The sequence below is a fragment of the Fibroporia radiculosa genome (genome assembly GCF_000313525.1).
Source record: "Fibroporia radiculosa TFFH 294 genomic supercontigs, scaffold274, whole genome shotgun sequence".
Taxonomy (NCBI): domain Eukaryota; kingdom Fungi; phylum Basidiomycota; class Agaricomycetes; order Polyporales; family Fibroporiaceae; genus Fibroporia; species Fibroporia radiculosa.
Window position 1 is genome coordinate 32,792 of NW_012133189.1, and position 14,836 is coordinate 47,627.

Here is a 14,836-nt window from a genome sequence, read left to right on the forward strand (position 1 = left end):
CGGATTTACATATATCTCCAAATTATGCCTTATCACGGGGACACAATACCGTTTGATATGTTTGCCACCAATACATCAGACAACTAGAAGTAACTGCCTAAGCTCATGTGCTCGATGCATTCCATCTTTGTAGTACTACTCATATCTATATTCCAAAGGAGATACTGTGCAGTCTCCTTTATCTTCATCGAGTTCTCCATCTCAGTATTTCCCATGGGGTTAACAGAGAACATACCAACCAGATCCTGTGCCAACTTGTTGGTCTACTTGCATGAATGAAGCCTTAGGAGAACCAGTGAACAAAGTAACATGCATCTCATTTCATCAGGATCACACACTGTACAGTGTTTCAGATGTACAATGGGGTGCAGCTTTCACTTATGATCTTCAAGTTTAAAGTCAGTGGCTGCGTTATATGAAGACAACAACAAGTCAGAAAAAGTTCGAACTTGTATGTAAATATCTACGATACATGTACAACTTCTCGACTCCGCGCGAGGTTTACAGCAAGTAGCGCCAGCGCCTGCTGGCGCAATTCGACTCTCCGAGTACAGAAATGATCTCCACGTGATCGCGTCGCGTTGCCAAGAACCAACTTGACGGGCGCAAGTTCAAGTTCAAATATCAACCTTGTAGTCGCTGCAAGATACCCTCGCGCCCCCCCGCACGACTCTGGCACGCAGCAATGGGATTCTTCAAGAAGTTTCTCTCTCTAGGTAGTAGGAAGTCGAAGAAGAACAAACAAAAAGACAAATCTGGTATCTCACAGGCTGTCCCAAGGCAAGTTGATGCCGAAGGCCGAATTGTAAAGGAGGACCATGATGTAGATAACGATGCAAATCGTCTCTTACGGTCTGTCTCTGCGCGATTTGCAGTAGCGACGGATACAAATGACTTACCACCTCCTCTTCGTATGTTTTCCTATGATTATGTGCTGCAAGTGCCTTGCTGACTGCATGCACATTCCATAGCCCAGTTGGCTATCACGCCTAAAGCGTCGTCATCGCAATCTATACACAGTATGTCGCGAAACAACACGTACATAGTGAGAGTACATAGTCGCACCCTACACTCACGAACCGAGTTTCCTAATGCCAACCCTCGCCTCTCCAATCATGATCACGAGCTGGATGATCCTCGCACACCTGGGGGCAGCCATCGCCCTCTGAAGGACATCTTATTTACACCTCGTGATGAGAGTCGCTTGCACGCATTGCGCCGGGACCCATCCGTAGCAAGCTTGTTGAACATGTACGATGACAAAGGTCGTCTAGACGCGAACGCCTTTTCCAATACGCCTCCCACGCCAGCGCCGGTCTTGGATGCCGAAGAAGGGCGAGCACAAGTCAAGCGTTCCGGTTCGACCTTGCGTCAACTTCTTGGTAACCCTGATTCGCAGGGCAATGCTACGGAAGGTGACATTTCCTGGGCGGAGAGATTCCTTGGGTATGTTACTTTAGTATTACTGGCTCCTTGACTCACCTTGGCTGCAACAGTGAAACAAATTCAGCAGCTTCGTCTACCTCATCTCTTCCACTGGACACGCCTGACGATGCCGATGTCTCATTCTCACACGACTTATCGCCTCCTGAGCCGCAGGGGCTCACGACATATGGATCCTCGTTCCATCAGTCTCACGATTTGTCTATGTCTGCTCCCTATCCGTTGATATCATCTATGGAAGTTGAATACAGCGCAATCAATGAGACGAGCGGGGCTGTCTCGATTGTTGAACCATTAGCGGATACTTTGGCAATCGACCCCAAGACGCCACAGCGTGCCGCAGAAGTATTTGGTTTTCTTACAGATCGTCGACGATCCTTGCGTGTTACAGATGGCAAGAGTAGTCTTCCTGTCCACTTACTCACTAGAGCAACTGAAGGGCACGATCCTTCCCGTCTGGCGGGGCCATCTATTGCTCTACCTACATCTATCGACGATTCTTACTTCCAGGGGCCGTCACACATCTCACATGCCGAAGTTCGCACTGCGACCCTCATGAAATTATCCAGCGTCTCCGCTACTCTGACCAACAATGGTCATCCTCTCCTCCTGTCAGCAGATGGCACCGAAGGTCATGAACTGAACATTTCACCTCGCCCTTCCTCCACGATGCATAAAGGCCTGACACGCCAAACTACAAAGTCCACTATCTCGGCGCCTAGAGACAAAGAAGTATGCACTATTTCTCATGCCATTACGACCGCACAAGCCTCAAGATCAAAGATACCCCGTGGTCCCCGACCGCGATGCACAAGATCTTCGAACCCTTCTCAGACAGACCTTCCCTCGGACCTGCGAACGTATATATCTACTCCAGTTGCGCGCGACGTTACTACGTCCCGGTCATCACTGGGTTTTGGGACAACGAGTGCTCTTGCAACAAAGCCAGTGCCTCACAACCCTGCTCTGCCTTTGTCCGATCACGTAGAAGACAGTGCCATACATGGGGCCACAGCCACCCAAAAGGTTCCTCGTACTGCGAAGTCAAGCGTCAAGCCTGCTCGACGAGGTGGTGAAGACAAGGAGAACGGCGTCGAGATCTCTCCTAAAGCGAACCCGCAGGACTCCAAGTTTAATAGCAATTCGACGAGCGTGATACCGAATCCTGCAACGCCACCACGAAGCCGGACGATCTTTGACATACGCTATCCGAAAATTTCAGGCCAGGTTGGCGATACAAACGTCCCTTCGCCTGCGTCGTCGTCCGAGTTGTCACCAGTTGCGAAGGACATGATGTCGAACCTGCGAAAACAGCGCATGCGTGCCCGGGAAGCAGAGACAAAGAGAAGATTTGGGAGGGATATACGTATGGCCTCGTGATTTCACGTAGAATCCACTAGCTTTGTGTTTTGTGATTCTTTTTATGTTCGCTGTCCTCGAGTTTAGTCATGATTGTCGTGGTCAGTCGTACAGATATTTATCCACGTCGATGTTTCCCTGGGTATCATGTGTTTTTTGTCCAGTACAGCGCAAATGAAAATACAATACTCCCAATTGTTCACTCACCGGTGCTGAGTATCGTGTGGCATACTATGTATGCAAAACAAGCAAAACACCTGATGATCACAGAAAAGACAGTGTATTATGATTAATCATCAGAACATCCAGCGCCCTTGTAAAATCGTAAATCAACAGTCGTCATGATAGTAGTAATAGGAGGCGGACAGAACATCCGCTTCAGGATCCGCTTCTGAGCGTGCTTTCGCCTCGAGGACAGAGTATGCGGAACTCCGCTGCTTCGCTATCCGGCGATGATTGCGGATGGCCAACATAACGGTAACAATGCAAAGGATGAGCGAGACTATGAGCGAGCCGCAGAGAACCGCGAAGAACATCGCGCCGTACTGCTCAACCACGGGGCCGACGCACTCAACGACCATGCGGGTTGCGCGGCGATGCAGCGGGACAGGTGCAGACTTGCCGTTCGTCGCCGGAGCAATCATCGCTTGCTGGCCAGAACCCCCAGGAGGTGGCTGGAGGGCAGGTTCACTGTTACTTGGGAATTGACCTGGCTGGATGCCCGAGCCTGCCATATGTGACCCTGGCGAGACAGTTGGGGGTGAAGGGAAATATGGGGGAGCAGCTGCTGTCGCGAAGCCTTGAGGAGTAGGGGGAGCATTGACCGGTAATTCGGACGTTGCAGGGGAACTCGACCACGCAGAGGCGAACATGGGGTTGGAAGTGGGGGCAGCAGCAACAGCGGGAGTTGATGTAGTGGCCGCTGGGGTTGCCGTCATGGATGCTGAGGCCTCGGCAGAAGCAACCATCTGTGAACGGACCTGCGAGAACTCGGCAAAGGCGGTGGTCAAGTTGGTCGTAGGAAGTAGCTGGATGTAAGGAATGGCTTCGGGATTCTGCGCAGACCAAGCTCCGTAGTTAAACCTATTTTATCATGAATGTAAGGACAAGCTACATCGAGTATGATCTAAACTACTTACGATGCGTATACATTCTTGAGGAAGGCGTCACCAAGAATAGCGTCAAACTGGTCGTTTACCGGAAGCGTGGACGGACTACGAAACAAACATCAGTCAATAGACAACGAACAGACAAAACAATCTTACCGGTAAGTGTTTACGCAAACAGTCTTATTGTTCAACTGCGTCACAGTAGTAATATCGAGCGGGTGGATGGGCACAGACATGTTACTATAAGGACCAGTTACTTAGTATCCCAGCACATGATGGCAATTACAAAACACACCCGAACTGGAACTCAAGCCGAGTAGAGCTCTCGCAAGGAACAAGCCAGAGGCCGGTAGAATTGTCGTACGTTGCACCCGGGATACTGCTATAGATGAAGTTCACAGCAGCCGTAGGCAGAGGTGGGAAGGAGAAGCCAGTATCGAAGACCGTAACAATTGAGCCTTCAGGCACCCCCGGTACGCCAGATTTATTGAACGCGAACGGCTGGCCGTTGACAGTCATACCGCTCATAATGGCGGACCAGCGAGGAGCAGCGTCATTAACATCCGGATTCGGGTAGCGCGGCAGCTGAGGCTGGTTGGCAACACTGATGTACTCGGGCAAGTACTCGCCAATTGTGAAGTCACCTTCAACAGTATAATCGGGATCATCACTGCGGCCAAGTTGCACTGTGAACATGTGCTGCATGTCGGCATTCTGGAGGAAGAGGTTTGACATGAAGGTAAGGCCGAGAGTGGTTCCAGTGCCGAACTTCTGCGTGGCCGCTATGTCTACTGCAGAACCTGCATCAGCAGCAAGACCTAGAATACCGCTGACACCATCGCCAAAGATTGTGCCAAAACTCGTAGTCTGATTCAAGTCTATTAACCGCAAAATATCATGCAACAACAAATCACATACATTCGTAGCATTGATGAAAGCTTGATTAGGGACGAAGTGCGGACCAATGGCGACGTTAGCAAAAGTGAGAGGACCGGTAACAGAACCGAGGCCATAAGACTGCGAAGTTGTGATGTTGGTCACGTTAGAGAACTCTATCTGACCAGATGACACGTTGACCCAAAGGTCAGAAGATCCGGAGTCAAGTTGAATGAGGACATCTACGCAAATGGGCAAATGAGCATATTACATGTACAAGAAATGGATGTGCGCACTATGGCCGCCAATCGTCATGTTCGTCGCATACTGAAAACGTCCGTCCGTAAGTTCAAACCCAGGCTAACGACAAGTGTATTGCACATACAACAGTATCCTGGAAGTTAACCACATCATCTTGCTGATGACGCATTCCAACCACATGTAATCTGGGGTTACGGACACCAGGTCCATGGGAAGTTTGAGAATCACCAGCAACGGTCGGAAGGTAGAGGGCATGAGCAAGACCGCACAGCGATGCAATAATGACAATGATAAAGGAGTTCATGACGACAACTGATAGAGAACGAAAAGATAATAAGGCAGGAAACCCAAAGAAACAGAAGTCGCAAAAGGGAACGTCCACGTTCACTAAAGGGCGTCGAAACCCACATGAGATGGCTTATATAGTGCGGAGCGTGGCAATGCTGGATTGATGGCCCGGCTGAAACAAATCTACTTGTAACTGATCGCGCTCGCATAGCCGATCCGCTTAGATCATGCTCACAGTAAACTTAGAAGCGTATAGAGAGCCCGTCACGCCACTACAGGCCTGTGTTGACGCTGTCACGTTTTCACAGAATCGGTAGAACCGTGACATGATGTGATGTTGATGGCGACGCGCGCGCCCTGTCGAAAATTGGCATCACCGTTGCAGAATTAACACCTCTACACCTTAAGCCCCCAAGCCCCATCGGCTCGACGGATAGTAATCTCTTGCTTTTCAACCATGTCTTAGTACTTGGCTAAGAGGAGATTCTATGACGACCGCGGCACTTTATCCACCCAATCTCAACTCGGCATCGGGAAGCTATGCTGTGCCGTGCCGTCCTTCATTCTGACACCAATGATGGCGGCCGATATATCAATCAGAGGTTGAACCGGTCCATCCAGGGGTGAACGCGTGGGCCGTTGCAGTCTTGCAGAAGCATATCATTCGGTAAGACGCACTCTGCCATTTTGCCTGGTTAAAGGTCGGAATAGTACATAATAAGAGTCTGCTAGCGCTGACCTTGGGACTGCTCATGCTTATTTGCATAACAGATGCCCGCTATCTTCCAGCAACAAATCCGATCTAGCGTCATCAAGCTGTGCATCGTCACAACTCGTTGCGTATTGTTGGTCTCGTCCCCAGATGTGTCGAAGACCTATGATTCAAACTTCGAACTCGGTCGGATGCAGCCTTCAGCGCTGGCCAAGTCGTCGCTGACATCTGTGATTCGTTATTTTACTACTATAGTAGGCCCAGAAGATCCATGTCATTGTGAAGAGTCTCAGGATTCAGGAAGACAGCGCTGATCGAATAATGGTGACACGTGACGGCGCGTTCAGTCACATTCACGTGTGCGTGGACCTTGACTTGTCCCAACCCGGAGACCCGGACCGTCCCATTGCTGACCGACAATTTCCCGCAGGGTCCACGCATGAAGCCCACCGGGCCAGAACGATCGCCATCCCCGCCGTTTTCTCTAGCCCGCATCCCGGTGCCCAGGCTAGGGCCTGCCAACCCTGGGACAGGGTGCGATGCGCTCGTATAAATCCATTGCTCTCGGTCACATTCCCCCTCCCCCTCCATTTCCCTGTCCCCCACGTCCTTATACCCACCTCGGCGGTGCCCACATTCATGGACGGCGCTAGTTCTTCACCTTTTTTCCTAGGTTTCGACTTGTCGACGCAAAGCCTCAAAGCCGTCTTGATATCAGAGGATAGCTCCGTTGCGCATGAGTCTGCTGTTCACTTTGATCGTGATCTCCCTCACCATGGAACCACGAATGGGGCCATTCGTGGACCTGGAATAGGCGAGGTTACGTCTCCAGTTCATATGTGGCTTGAAGCTTTCGACCTCATCTTGGAGAGGATGAAAGCTGCTGGCGTCGATTTCGGTCGTATACTTGCTATTTCTGGTGATGGACAGGTGAGGAAGCTATTGACTTCCTTCATCGATGTTCTGACTATATCTGAAATTTCAGCAACATGGATCTGTATACTGGTCTCTGGATGCCGAGAAAATGCTTACCACTCTCGACCCCTCTAAGCCCCTCGACCAACTCGCACCGGGTGCATTCTCACTGCCAAATGCTCCCATCTGGCAGGATTCTTCCACCACGCGTGAGTGCCGCGAGCTCGAAGCCGCTGTGGGTGGAGCGCAAGCTCTCGCGGATCTAACTGGTAGTCGCGCTTACGAGCGATTCACTGGCACACAGATTGCGAAGGTACATTTTACACCTCGGTGGCATACAATCATGATCCCGAGGTTTACACGATGTTCTCTTGGCTTGTAGATCCGCCGCGTCAGTCCAGAGGCATATAACGCTACGTCACGCGTCTCGTTAGTGTCGTCGTTCATGCCTTCTGTCTTTCTTGGAGCAATCGCACCCATAGAGGTATCGGATGCGAGTGGCATGAGCCTGATGAATGTCTTGACGTGCCAATGGGATGAGTGTCTATTAGATGCATGCGGAGGCCCCGAATTGCGAACCAAAATTGGGCCCGAACCGGTACCGGGAGGAAGCGTGCTTGGCAGGATCAGCCCTTACTGGACTCAGCGATGGGGTTTCAATCCAGGCATGTGTTGACGTTGATGATTTGTGTGTGGTGGTGTCCTGAGTGTTGTTTCTTTCTCCAGACTGCCTCATCGCACCATTCACAGGTGATAATCCCGCGACTGTTGTTGCGCTCTCTACCCCTGGCGATGCCATTCTGTCTCTCGGTACTTCTACAACTTTTCTCCTTTCCATCCCTCCTGCCGACACTCCCCCTAAACGTTTCACTACATCTCATCTGCTCTCTCACCCTACGACGCTCGATGCGCAGATTGCCATGCTCTGCTACAAAAACGGCGCGTTGGCACGTGAACAGGTGCGAGATCGATACGCCAATGGGGACTGGACAAGATTCAACGAGCTCGTTGAGCAGACTGTCGTCGGAAATGATGGATACTTGGGATTCTACTTCCCCCTTCCCGAGATTATTCCACCTAATGTCCACGGTAACTTTCTGTTCCATGTCACTCCCTCTGCCACCGATGTTGCATCTGTCTTGGAGGATACAATGCCCGCGGCGGCGCACCCGCGTGCGATCCTCGAGTCGCAGTTCCTCTCCATCCGAGCGCGCATTACCGCGATCTTGCCTCCAGACGCGCCACCCCTGCAGCGCCTCGTTGTGTGTGGCGGATCTTCTGCGAACCCAGTCATTCGTCAGCTTGCCGCGGATGTGTTTGGTATGCGTGTCTTCATCGCTGGCCAGCAGGGTGCGGCGGAGGGTGGTGCGCAGCTTGCACGATATGCGTGGTGGCGCACCCAGAATGGCGGTGTAGGAACGTTCGAAGAAATGCGCGCCACGGACCCAATGGGCGGTCGCATGAAGTGTGTGGCGGAACCACGGGATGCGAACGTCGCCGTGTATGCCGGCTTGATCGACGCTTACCAAAAATGTGAGGACCGTGTAGTGATGCTGTGTGAGGCTTTCGCTTGAGTCGATATAAGATTTCGTTCATTCTCTAAAGGCTCCTCACTGAATTATTAATCTCGGATCACGAGTATTTAGTGACTCAGTGTCAACTGTGTAAAGCAACTCAGCTTGTTAGTTTTCCTCGTGTGAATTTGGTGACAATTTGTGAGACCAGAAGTGAAGAATTTTCGTGAGACCACATCTTCGCGAGACCTACGGGACGTGCGATGGTACTATGTATAGTGAGCGGGTTGGATGAAGAAAGTGGCTGCACGACCCCGCGTTTAACACGTGACCGTGGCGACGTGTTGCCACTCGAATAATATTATGCTCGCGACGCTTGTTAACTCGCCCTGCATTTTAATTTCGACACAATGCTGTCTCTGGAGGCTGAAAATAGCACCAAACTCCAAGCTGCTCGGTCGCTCCAGTCAACGCTAGAGAACACCCGACTGCATCTTGTTGATTGCCGAGACCAGTTTGACTCACAACAAAATAATCCTGAAAGTGAATTTACGCAGATATTTGAAGGCCGGAAAGGGCTGACTGATCCAGCGGTTGCTGGTGTGCATGTCGCCTCCCAAATTGTGAGCACAACGGTCTCCGTCTTAACGTTAGCATATGTAGTGCTCATAGATATATCATTTCCGAAGTCGTTCTTGCGAAAACTTAAGGTTCAATATCTCGAGCAAAAGGCCAAGGACCAGTATATCAAGACTATTGTCAGTGATGATGCACCGAATATCAATGCAGAGGACAATGAAAGGCTCCGGCTAGCCAACGAGCAGAAGAAGGAAGCGCTCAAACTTGCTAAGGCTCGATTGATCGAGAAGGATGGCGATATACGGAAACTCGCGCCTTTAGTTGAACAGGGTGGGCGGAACCATGTTTGACGATTGACTATAACCAACATGCTTCGCGCAGATTTTAACAAAGCGAGAACATTGACGAATGAGGCAGCAACCCTCGCTAGTAAAATCTTAGATGCTCGTCTGCAACTCACTCGCCTCCGACAGGCGTATCCTCATCCAAGGCTCACCATCCCTGCGGCTAATGCTCAGCTCGATATGCAAGTAGCAGAGATGCAGAGGTTTGACGATGAGCTGCAGAGTCTGAACGAAAGTGTGGACCAGGCGAAGGATAAGGTCAAAGAAGGCGCCCGTGAGGTTGAGCGTCTGCGAGCCGAAAGAGCCGAAGTGGAGAAGCTTGCAAGGGCAGGGAAAGATGAGGTCGAGGATGGTAGAGTGGTAGGATTGTATGACTGGTGCGTTCCATATCTCCGCTTTCCACACCCTACTCACACCTATGGCAGGCTAACCGCGTCCCTCGCACTGCATCGTGCGCTATATTCATTGCAGTCGTTTCATTCTGCCTCAGAAAATGAACTACGTCTTACATATTTGGTACCGAAGTCGCCTAGCCCGAGTGTCCAGCCAATGCAAATACGAATCATATTACTATTCGTGCCAAACACACGGCAACTCGCGGACGCACAGATAGAGGGACTTGCGGACGATTGCGGAGACGTAGTCGGGGCGCATGTACAAGCGAATGATGTCCCCGGTCTTATCGCGGCCGTATTAGCAAGAGCTAGATCAGACCTTCAGTAGTACGGCCAAGACAAGTAGCCTCAAATTGTCTGTGTATATTTGAAGATTTGGTGTCGTCGATTTTCGCCCAGTATAGTGATTTCCTGTCTCTAACCGTGACTTATCCGCGACTTACTCTCCTGTACTTGTTCATAGACTGATGCAGAGTATATATGTGGGATGACCGGTCGTTGGATTCCTGTTCATCACCAAATCGTCTGATGATGCCATGAATAGCAGACATTATAGTCACAGGGATTAAATTACTCTAAGATACTAAGGAGGTAGCTGTACGAGAGGTAAGTCCCGATCCAATAAATCGGTCAACAAAGTCGCATCGCCATGGGTCCTTAGATGATGGATAACCCGGGGGAGGATCAAAGCATTGCCCCAGAGAATGTGACTCGGTCCGACACCGGGTTCAAGCAGTGAGGTGCAGCGTCGTCGTTGTGGAAGTGATGTTTGGTGTACTGGGTAGGGCTCAATTGAGTGCTGACATCATGTGTTGGAATGCACTTACAGTTTTATTGAGCAGAACGTGGTGGACGTGTCACTTGGGGAAAGGATACTGTAGGGCCTGCGGGAGGCAACGTCGGCATCAGACAGTTAGATTGAATATATTCCGCGAGAGAGAGTTGCGTAATCGACCTGACCATAAGTGGATTAGCCTTGTGTTCACTTATACTTGGCCACGGCTCACTTACTCCAATACAATACAGGTAAAATTTGTCTCGGGACGAAGTTTTCCTCAGCTCTCAAGCATGTTAATCTACTGAATGAGTTGGTGCAAGACGTGATGGCATGTCGAAGGCCGCTTTTGACTGGAGGAAGCAGACATGAGTACTGTGTAGCTTTCTGGATCGCCACATTCGCGTATGATGCAGCAGAGTAGGTACAAAGTCAGTGTGATTCCATTCTAGCTGGGTCAGGGTCAGTGAGTTTCGGTAGCCAGATCCGTCCGCATACCTTCACTGTTCTTAGGAACCGCTCAGCAGTATAAAAGCTGGCCAACAAGCCAGACATTCTATCGACAATATTCGTATTGTTAGCTCGTCCAGCCTCCTTTTGTTGCTCAGACCCCTTCACGATGCGCCTAACCATCGTCGTTCTTGTCCCATTTGTCACTCTCCTAGTGTCAGCGTTGCCTGCGCAAATCGCGGCATCCGGATCGTGTTCGTACTTATATATATCTGAACTTCTATTCATTCACTGAGTAATGCTGGTACAGCTGCCAACGTTGAGGGTGACATGGCCCTTGTGACCGCCCGCCAGCAACTCGGCATGTCCCGCGAGGACCATCTCGTGGGTCGCCAACTCCATCCTGTTACTCGTCAACAGCTTGGTGTTGCTCGCGAAGACGGTCTTATCGCTCGTCAGTAGTTCAGCGTTACTCTGGAGAACCATCCCATCGCTCGTCAACAGCTTGGAGTTGCCCGTGAGGAGCATATCGTGGATCGTCAACTCTACCCTGTTACCCGTCGGCAACTTAACGTGACCCGCGAAGACCATCCCATTGCTCGTCAGCAGCTCAGCGTCGCCCGTGAAGATCATCTTGCCGACCGCTAACTCTACTCTGTCACCCGTCAGCGACTCGGTATCACTCGCGGAGAGCATATCGTTGCCCGCCAACAGCTCGGCGTCACTCGTGAAGGACAGCCCGTGGTACGCTCGGACGACAGTTAGGAAAACCACCATCAAATGCCCAGTGAGTTAGTACCTCATTATATTCTGATTTCGTCCTAATTCAGCCTCACACTGCCAGCTTCAATGTTGTAAAACCTCTACTCGGAGTGGATACAAATGTAAATTGCCGATTTATGTACGGATAAATACGATGGTTTCTGAAGGCTGACTAAATTAGCATGATGGACACTTGATAATCGAAGTTACAGAACTCCTGGAACACAGAGTCTGTCGCGGTAGGATTACAACGTTCAATTTTGGTTCAAGTGTCATACTGCGGTAGCATTGCGAAAAGTTCACGAAGCGTTGATCCGAATCGAGATTTGACTCGCGGGAGGCAGACGTGATAATCCCGTGACCGCGTACCTGCACTCCGAGTTCAGCGCCAGCTATTAGTGAATTAAGTTGGCCACCGCCTTTGTTGGACGATCCAACTCCCTGGGCTTCAAGCTGGGCTCGCAATCACGTTCAAGATCGCGTCATATTGAACTCGACTAATTGCATCATCTTCTTCACTTCGTTATGCCGCCACCTCCCAAGCAGTCTATCTCGGGGTTGCGTTCCATAAAACGCGACTTCTCTAGTTTTCTCCCCTCGGCGAGTCAGGACTCAGTGATAAGCAGCTCAGATCCAAACGCTATTCCCTGGACGCCTACTCCTCCGAAACAATCGAAGCTCTCCGGTGCAGAGCAACGCTTGAGGGATATTGAAGAAGCCCTCAAGGGTAACCTCGTCTCGTCTGAAATTGCACTCGCGTCTTCTCAGACTTCTAGGAGCACCATGCTGCAGAAGCGACCTTCGTCTTCACAAGACCCACCTGCAAAGCGTCGCCAACTTCCTTCAAGCTGGAACGATCCTGAACCTATCCAGCGCTCAGCGTACTTCAGCTCGTCGAGCACGCGGACTCCTGTTGTAAACAAGACTTTGACCAACAATGCGCCCGGTAGAACTGCGCCTATCTCTTTGAGCCAGGAACAACAACATATCTTGCAGCTTGTAAGGGAAGGACAAAATATTTTTTATACTGGAAGTGCAGGTGAGTGTCCTTCTACTCGTTTAGTCCCGATGGGTAGCTATATGCGCCACATGATTGTTGTAATGTGATGGTCTATGAGAATAGAAAAGATAGACTCGTTTCACTCATTTACATGACATGAAAGCGATGCTCCACAACCTATCACGTCTCTGCCAGCGATTCGTCTAGTTTGCTCACTCCTCTTTTTATCACAAGGAACCGGAAAATCTGTCCTCTTGCGCGAAATAATTGCGATTATGAGAGCGAAGCATTCTAGGTCGCCTGATGCTGTCGCTGTGACCGCTTCTACAGGTTCGTGTAAATCTTCTTAAGTATTTCAGTTTGTATGAAGTGGATGCCAGGCATTGCGGCATGCAATATCGGCGGCATGACCATTCACTCGTTCTCCGGGATCGGACTCGGACTCGAATCCGCCGAGGTGCTTGCCAACAAAGTGAGGAAGAACAAGAAGGCGAGCGCTCGATGGGCACGCACGCAAGTGCTCATCATAGATGAGAGTATGCATCAGTAAATTTGTACTCATTTTGGATCTGTTTGCTGAAATTTCTAGTATCAATGGTGGAGGGTGAATTATTCGACAAAATCGCGCACATTGGGTCCATTTTGCGCAAACGACCAGAGCCATTCGGTGGAATCCAGGTACGTATCCTCGCTCCATATGTCTCTGTAGCTACTAAGAAAATATCGATGCGTTTAGGTCGTTGTGACCGGTGACTTCTTCCAGCTACCTCCTGTAACAAAGGGTCAGAAAGCGACTTTCGCCTTTGAGGCGGAGATGTGGAGAAAGACTATCAAGAAGACATTCAATCTCACACAAGTATTTCGTCAACGTGATCCGGGTGAGCAGCGCCTCAGCAACAAAGACAAATATTTCGCAAAAAATACTCACAAGTGACTGTAGAATTTGTCGACATGCTCAATGAAATGCGCTTCGGCAAACTTACCCCCGGATCTATCGCCAGGTTTAGAAGCCTCGCTAGAGACATCGTGTATGAAGACGGACTTGGAGCGACTGAGCTGTAGGACTTTGCCATTGGTGACCGTATGTGCTGATATGGATGCAGGAACTAGATTTCCCTTACGTGAAGATGTTGAACGATCTAACACAGCTCGTATGAGGGTTATTCAGGGAGAAACACGCTCATTTACAGCATTGGACGGGGGTACCCTCACCGATGAAACTCAGCGCGAGAAGATGCTCAACAACTTCATGGCACCGAAGACACTTACTCTGAAAATCGGTGCCCAGGTATGTCCGCGGACATCTAGATGGCATCAACACCTGATATCTCTGTCGTAGGTTATGTTGATCAAGAACATAGATGACACGCTTGTGAACGGTTCAATGGGCAAGATCGTAAAGTTCATCGATCCTTCAGCGTCACTTGAGGAAGATGATATTGCCTATGGTGGCAAACCTTCTTCGAAGAACGGCAAAGCAGGGAAGAAGCAAAGTTCAGGAGTCATGTGGCCTGTGGTAGATTTCCTCCAACCTGGTGGCGGTTTGCGTCGGGTGACTGTTCAACCTGAGTCTTGGAAGGTGGAGCTCCCGAATGGAGAGGTCCAAGTCAGCAGAACACAGGTACGCCTGATCCTGTCCCTCGTTGGCTGCGTGTGTGATTCACGAAGTCGTGACAGCTTCCCCTCATTCTGGCTTGGGCCATGTCTATCCACAAATCGCAGGGCCAAACGTTAGAGCGTGTGAAAGTTGATCTTGCGAAGGTATTCGAGAAAGGTACATCACATGTGATTAAAATCGTCTATACACCTATACACTAATGTGCGGCATGATCTTGCCCGTAGGTCAAGCATATGTTGCTCTTTCGCGTGCGACCTGCCTAGATGGTTTACAAGTGCTTCATTTTGACCCTGCGAGAGTGAGTCGCTTGAATGTCCCACTTTCGGATTGTGGATTCTATTTATGATATTCGCCCTCATGCGATGCGATAATTACAGGTGAATGCTCATCCTAAAGTTGTCGATTGGACTAGAACACTGGCGACCGTCTCTTGATC

General features: G+C 50.2%; 6 protein-coding genes across 6 annotated transcripts; 4 read left to right on the forward strand and 2 right to left on the reverse strand.

Annotated features, from left to right (window-relative positions):
* Window positions 1-685: 685 nt before the first annotated feature.
* FIBRA_00605 (uncharacterized protein) lies at window positions 686-2,823 on the forward strand (the record flags this gene model as incomplete). The annotated part of the gene is made up of 3 exons (XM_012322496.1): window positions 686-911; window positions 972-1,446; window positions 1,497-2,823. The coding sequence occupies 3 exons, from the start codon at window positions 686-688 to the stop codon at window positions 2,821-2,823; spliced, it is 2,028 nt and encodes a 675-aa protein (XP_012177886.1).
* Window positions 2,824-3,131: 308 nt separating this feature from the next.
* On the reverse strand, window positions 3,132-5,352 carry FIBRA_00606 (uncharacterized protein; the record flags this gene model as incomplete). The annotated part of the gene is made up of 7 exons (XM_012322497.1): window positions 3,132-3,885; window positions 3,942-4,016; window positions 4,068-4,151; window positions 4,207-4,778; window positions 4,830-5,029; window positions 5,084-5,114; window positions 5,173-5,352. 7 exons carry the CDS (start codon window positions 5,350-5,352, stop codon window positions 3,132-3,134), a joined length of 1,896 nt encoding a protein of 631 aa, XP_012177887.1.
* A 1,335-nt stretch (window positions 5,353-6,687) lies between these two features.
* Window positions 6,688-8,537, forward strand: FIBRA_00607 (uncharacterized protein; the record flags this gene model as incomplete). The annotated part of the gene is made up of 5 exons (XM_012322498.1): window positions 6,688-6,978; window positions 7,034-7,276; window positions 7,346-7,447; window positions 7,515-7,653; window positions 7,714-8,537. The coding sequence occupies 5 exons, from the start codon at window positions 6,688-6,690 to the stop codon at window positions 8,535-8,537; spliced, it is 1,599 nt and encodes a 532-aa protein (XP_012177888.1).
* Window positions 8,538-8,887: 350 nt separating this feature from the next.
* Window positions 8,888-10,123, forward strand: FIBRA_00608 (uncharacterized protein; the record flags this gene model as incomplete). The annotated part of the gene is made up of 3 exons (XM_012322499.1): window positions 8,888-9,386; window positions 9,438-9,777; window positions 9,826-10,123. The coding sequence occupies 3 exons, from the start codon at window positions 8,888-8,890 to the stop codon at window positions 10,121-10,123; spliced, it is 1,137 nt and encodes a 378-aa protein (XP_012177889.1).
* Window positions 10,124-11,308: 1,185 nt separating this feature from the next.
* FIBRA_00609 (uncharacterized protein) lies at window positions 11,309-11,797 on the reverse strand (the record flags this gene model as incomplete). The annotated part of the gene is made up of 1 exon (XM_012322500.1): window positions 11,309-11,797. One exon carries the CDS (start codon window positions 11,795-11,797, stop codon window positions 11,309-11,311), a length of 489 nt encoding a protein of 162 aa, XP_012177890.1.
* A 510-nt stretch (window positions 11,798-12,307) lies between these two features.
* FIBRA_00610 (uncharacterized protein) lies at window positions 12,308-14,834 on the forward strand (the record flags this gene model as incomplete). Its single annotated transcript, XM_012322501.1, has 11 exons — window positions 12,308-12,821; window positions 13,017-13,112; window positions 13,163-13,318; window positions 13,372-13,460; window positions 13,519-13,660; window positions 13,723-13,840; window positions 13,893-14,070; window positions 14,122-14,403; window positions 14,460-14,556; window positions 14,625-14,698; window positions 14,778-14,834. 11 exons carry the CDS (start codon window positions 12,308-12,310, stop codon window positions 14,832-14,834), a joined length of 1,803 nt encoding a protein of 600 aa, XP_012177891.1.
* Window positions 14,835-14,836: the final 2 nt, after the last annotated feature.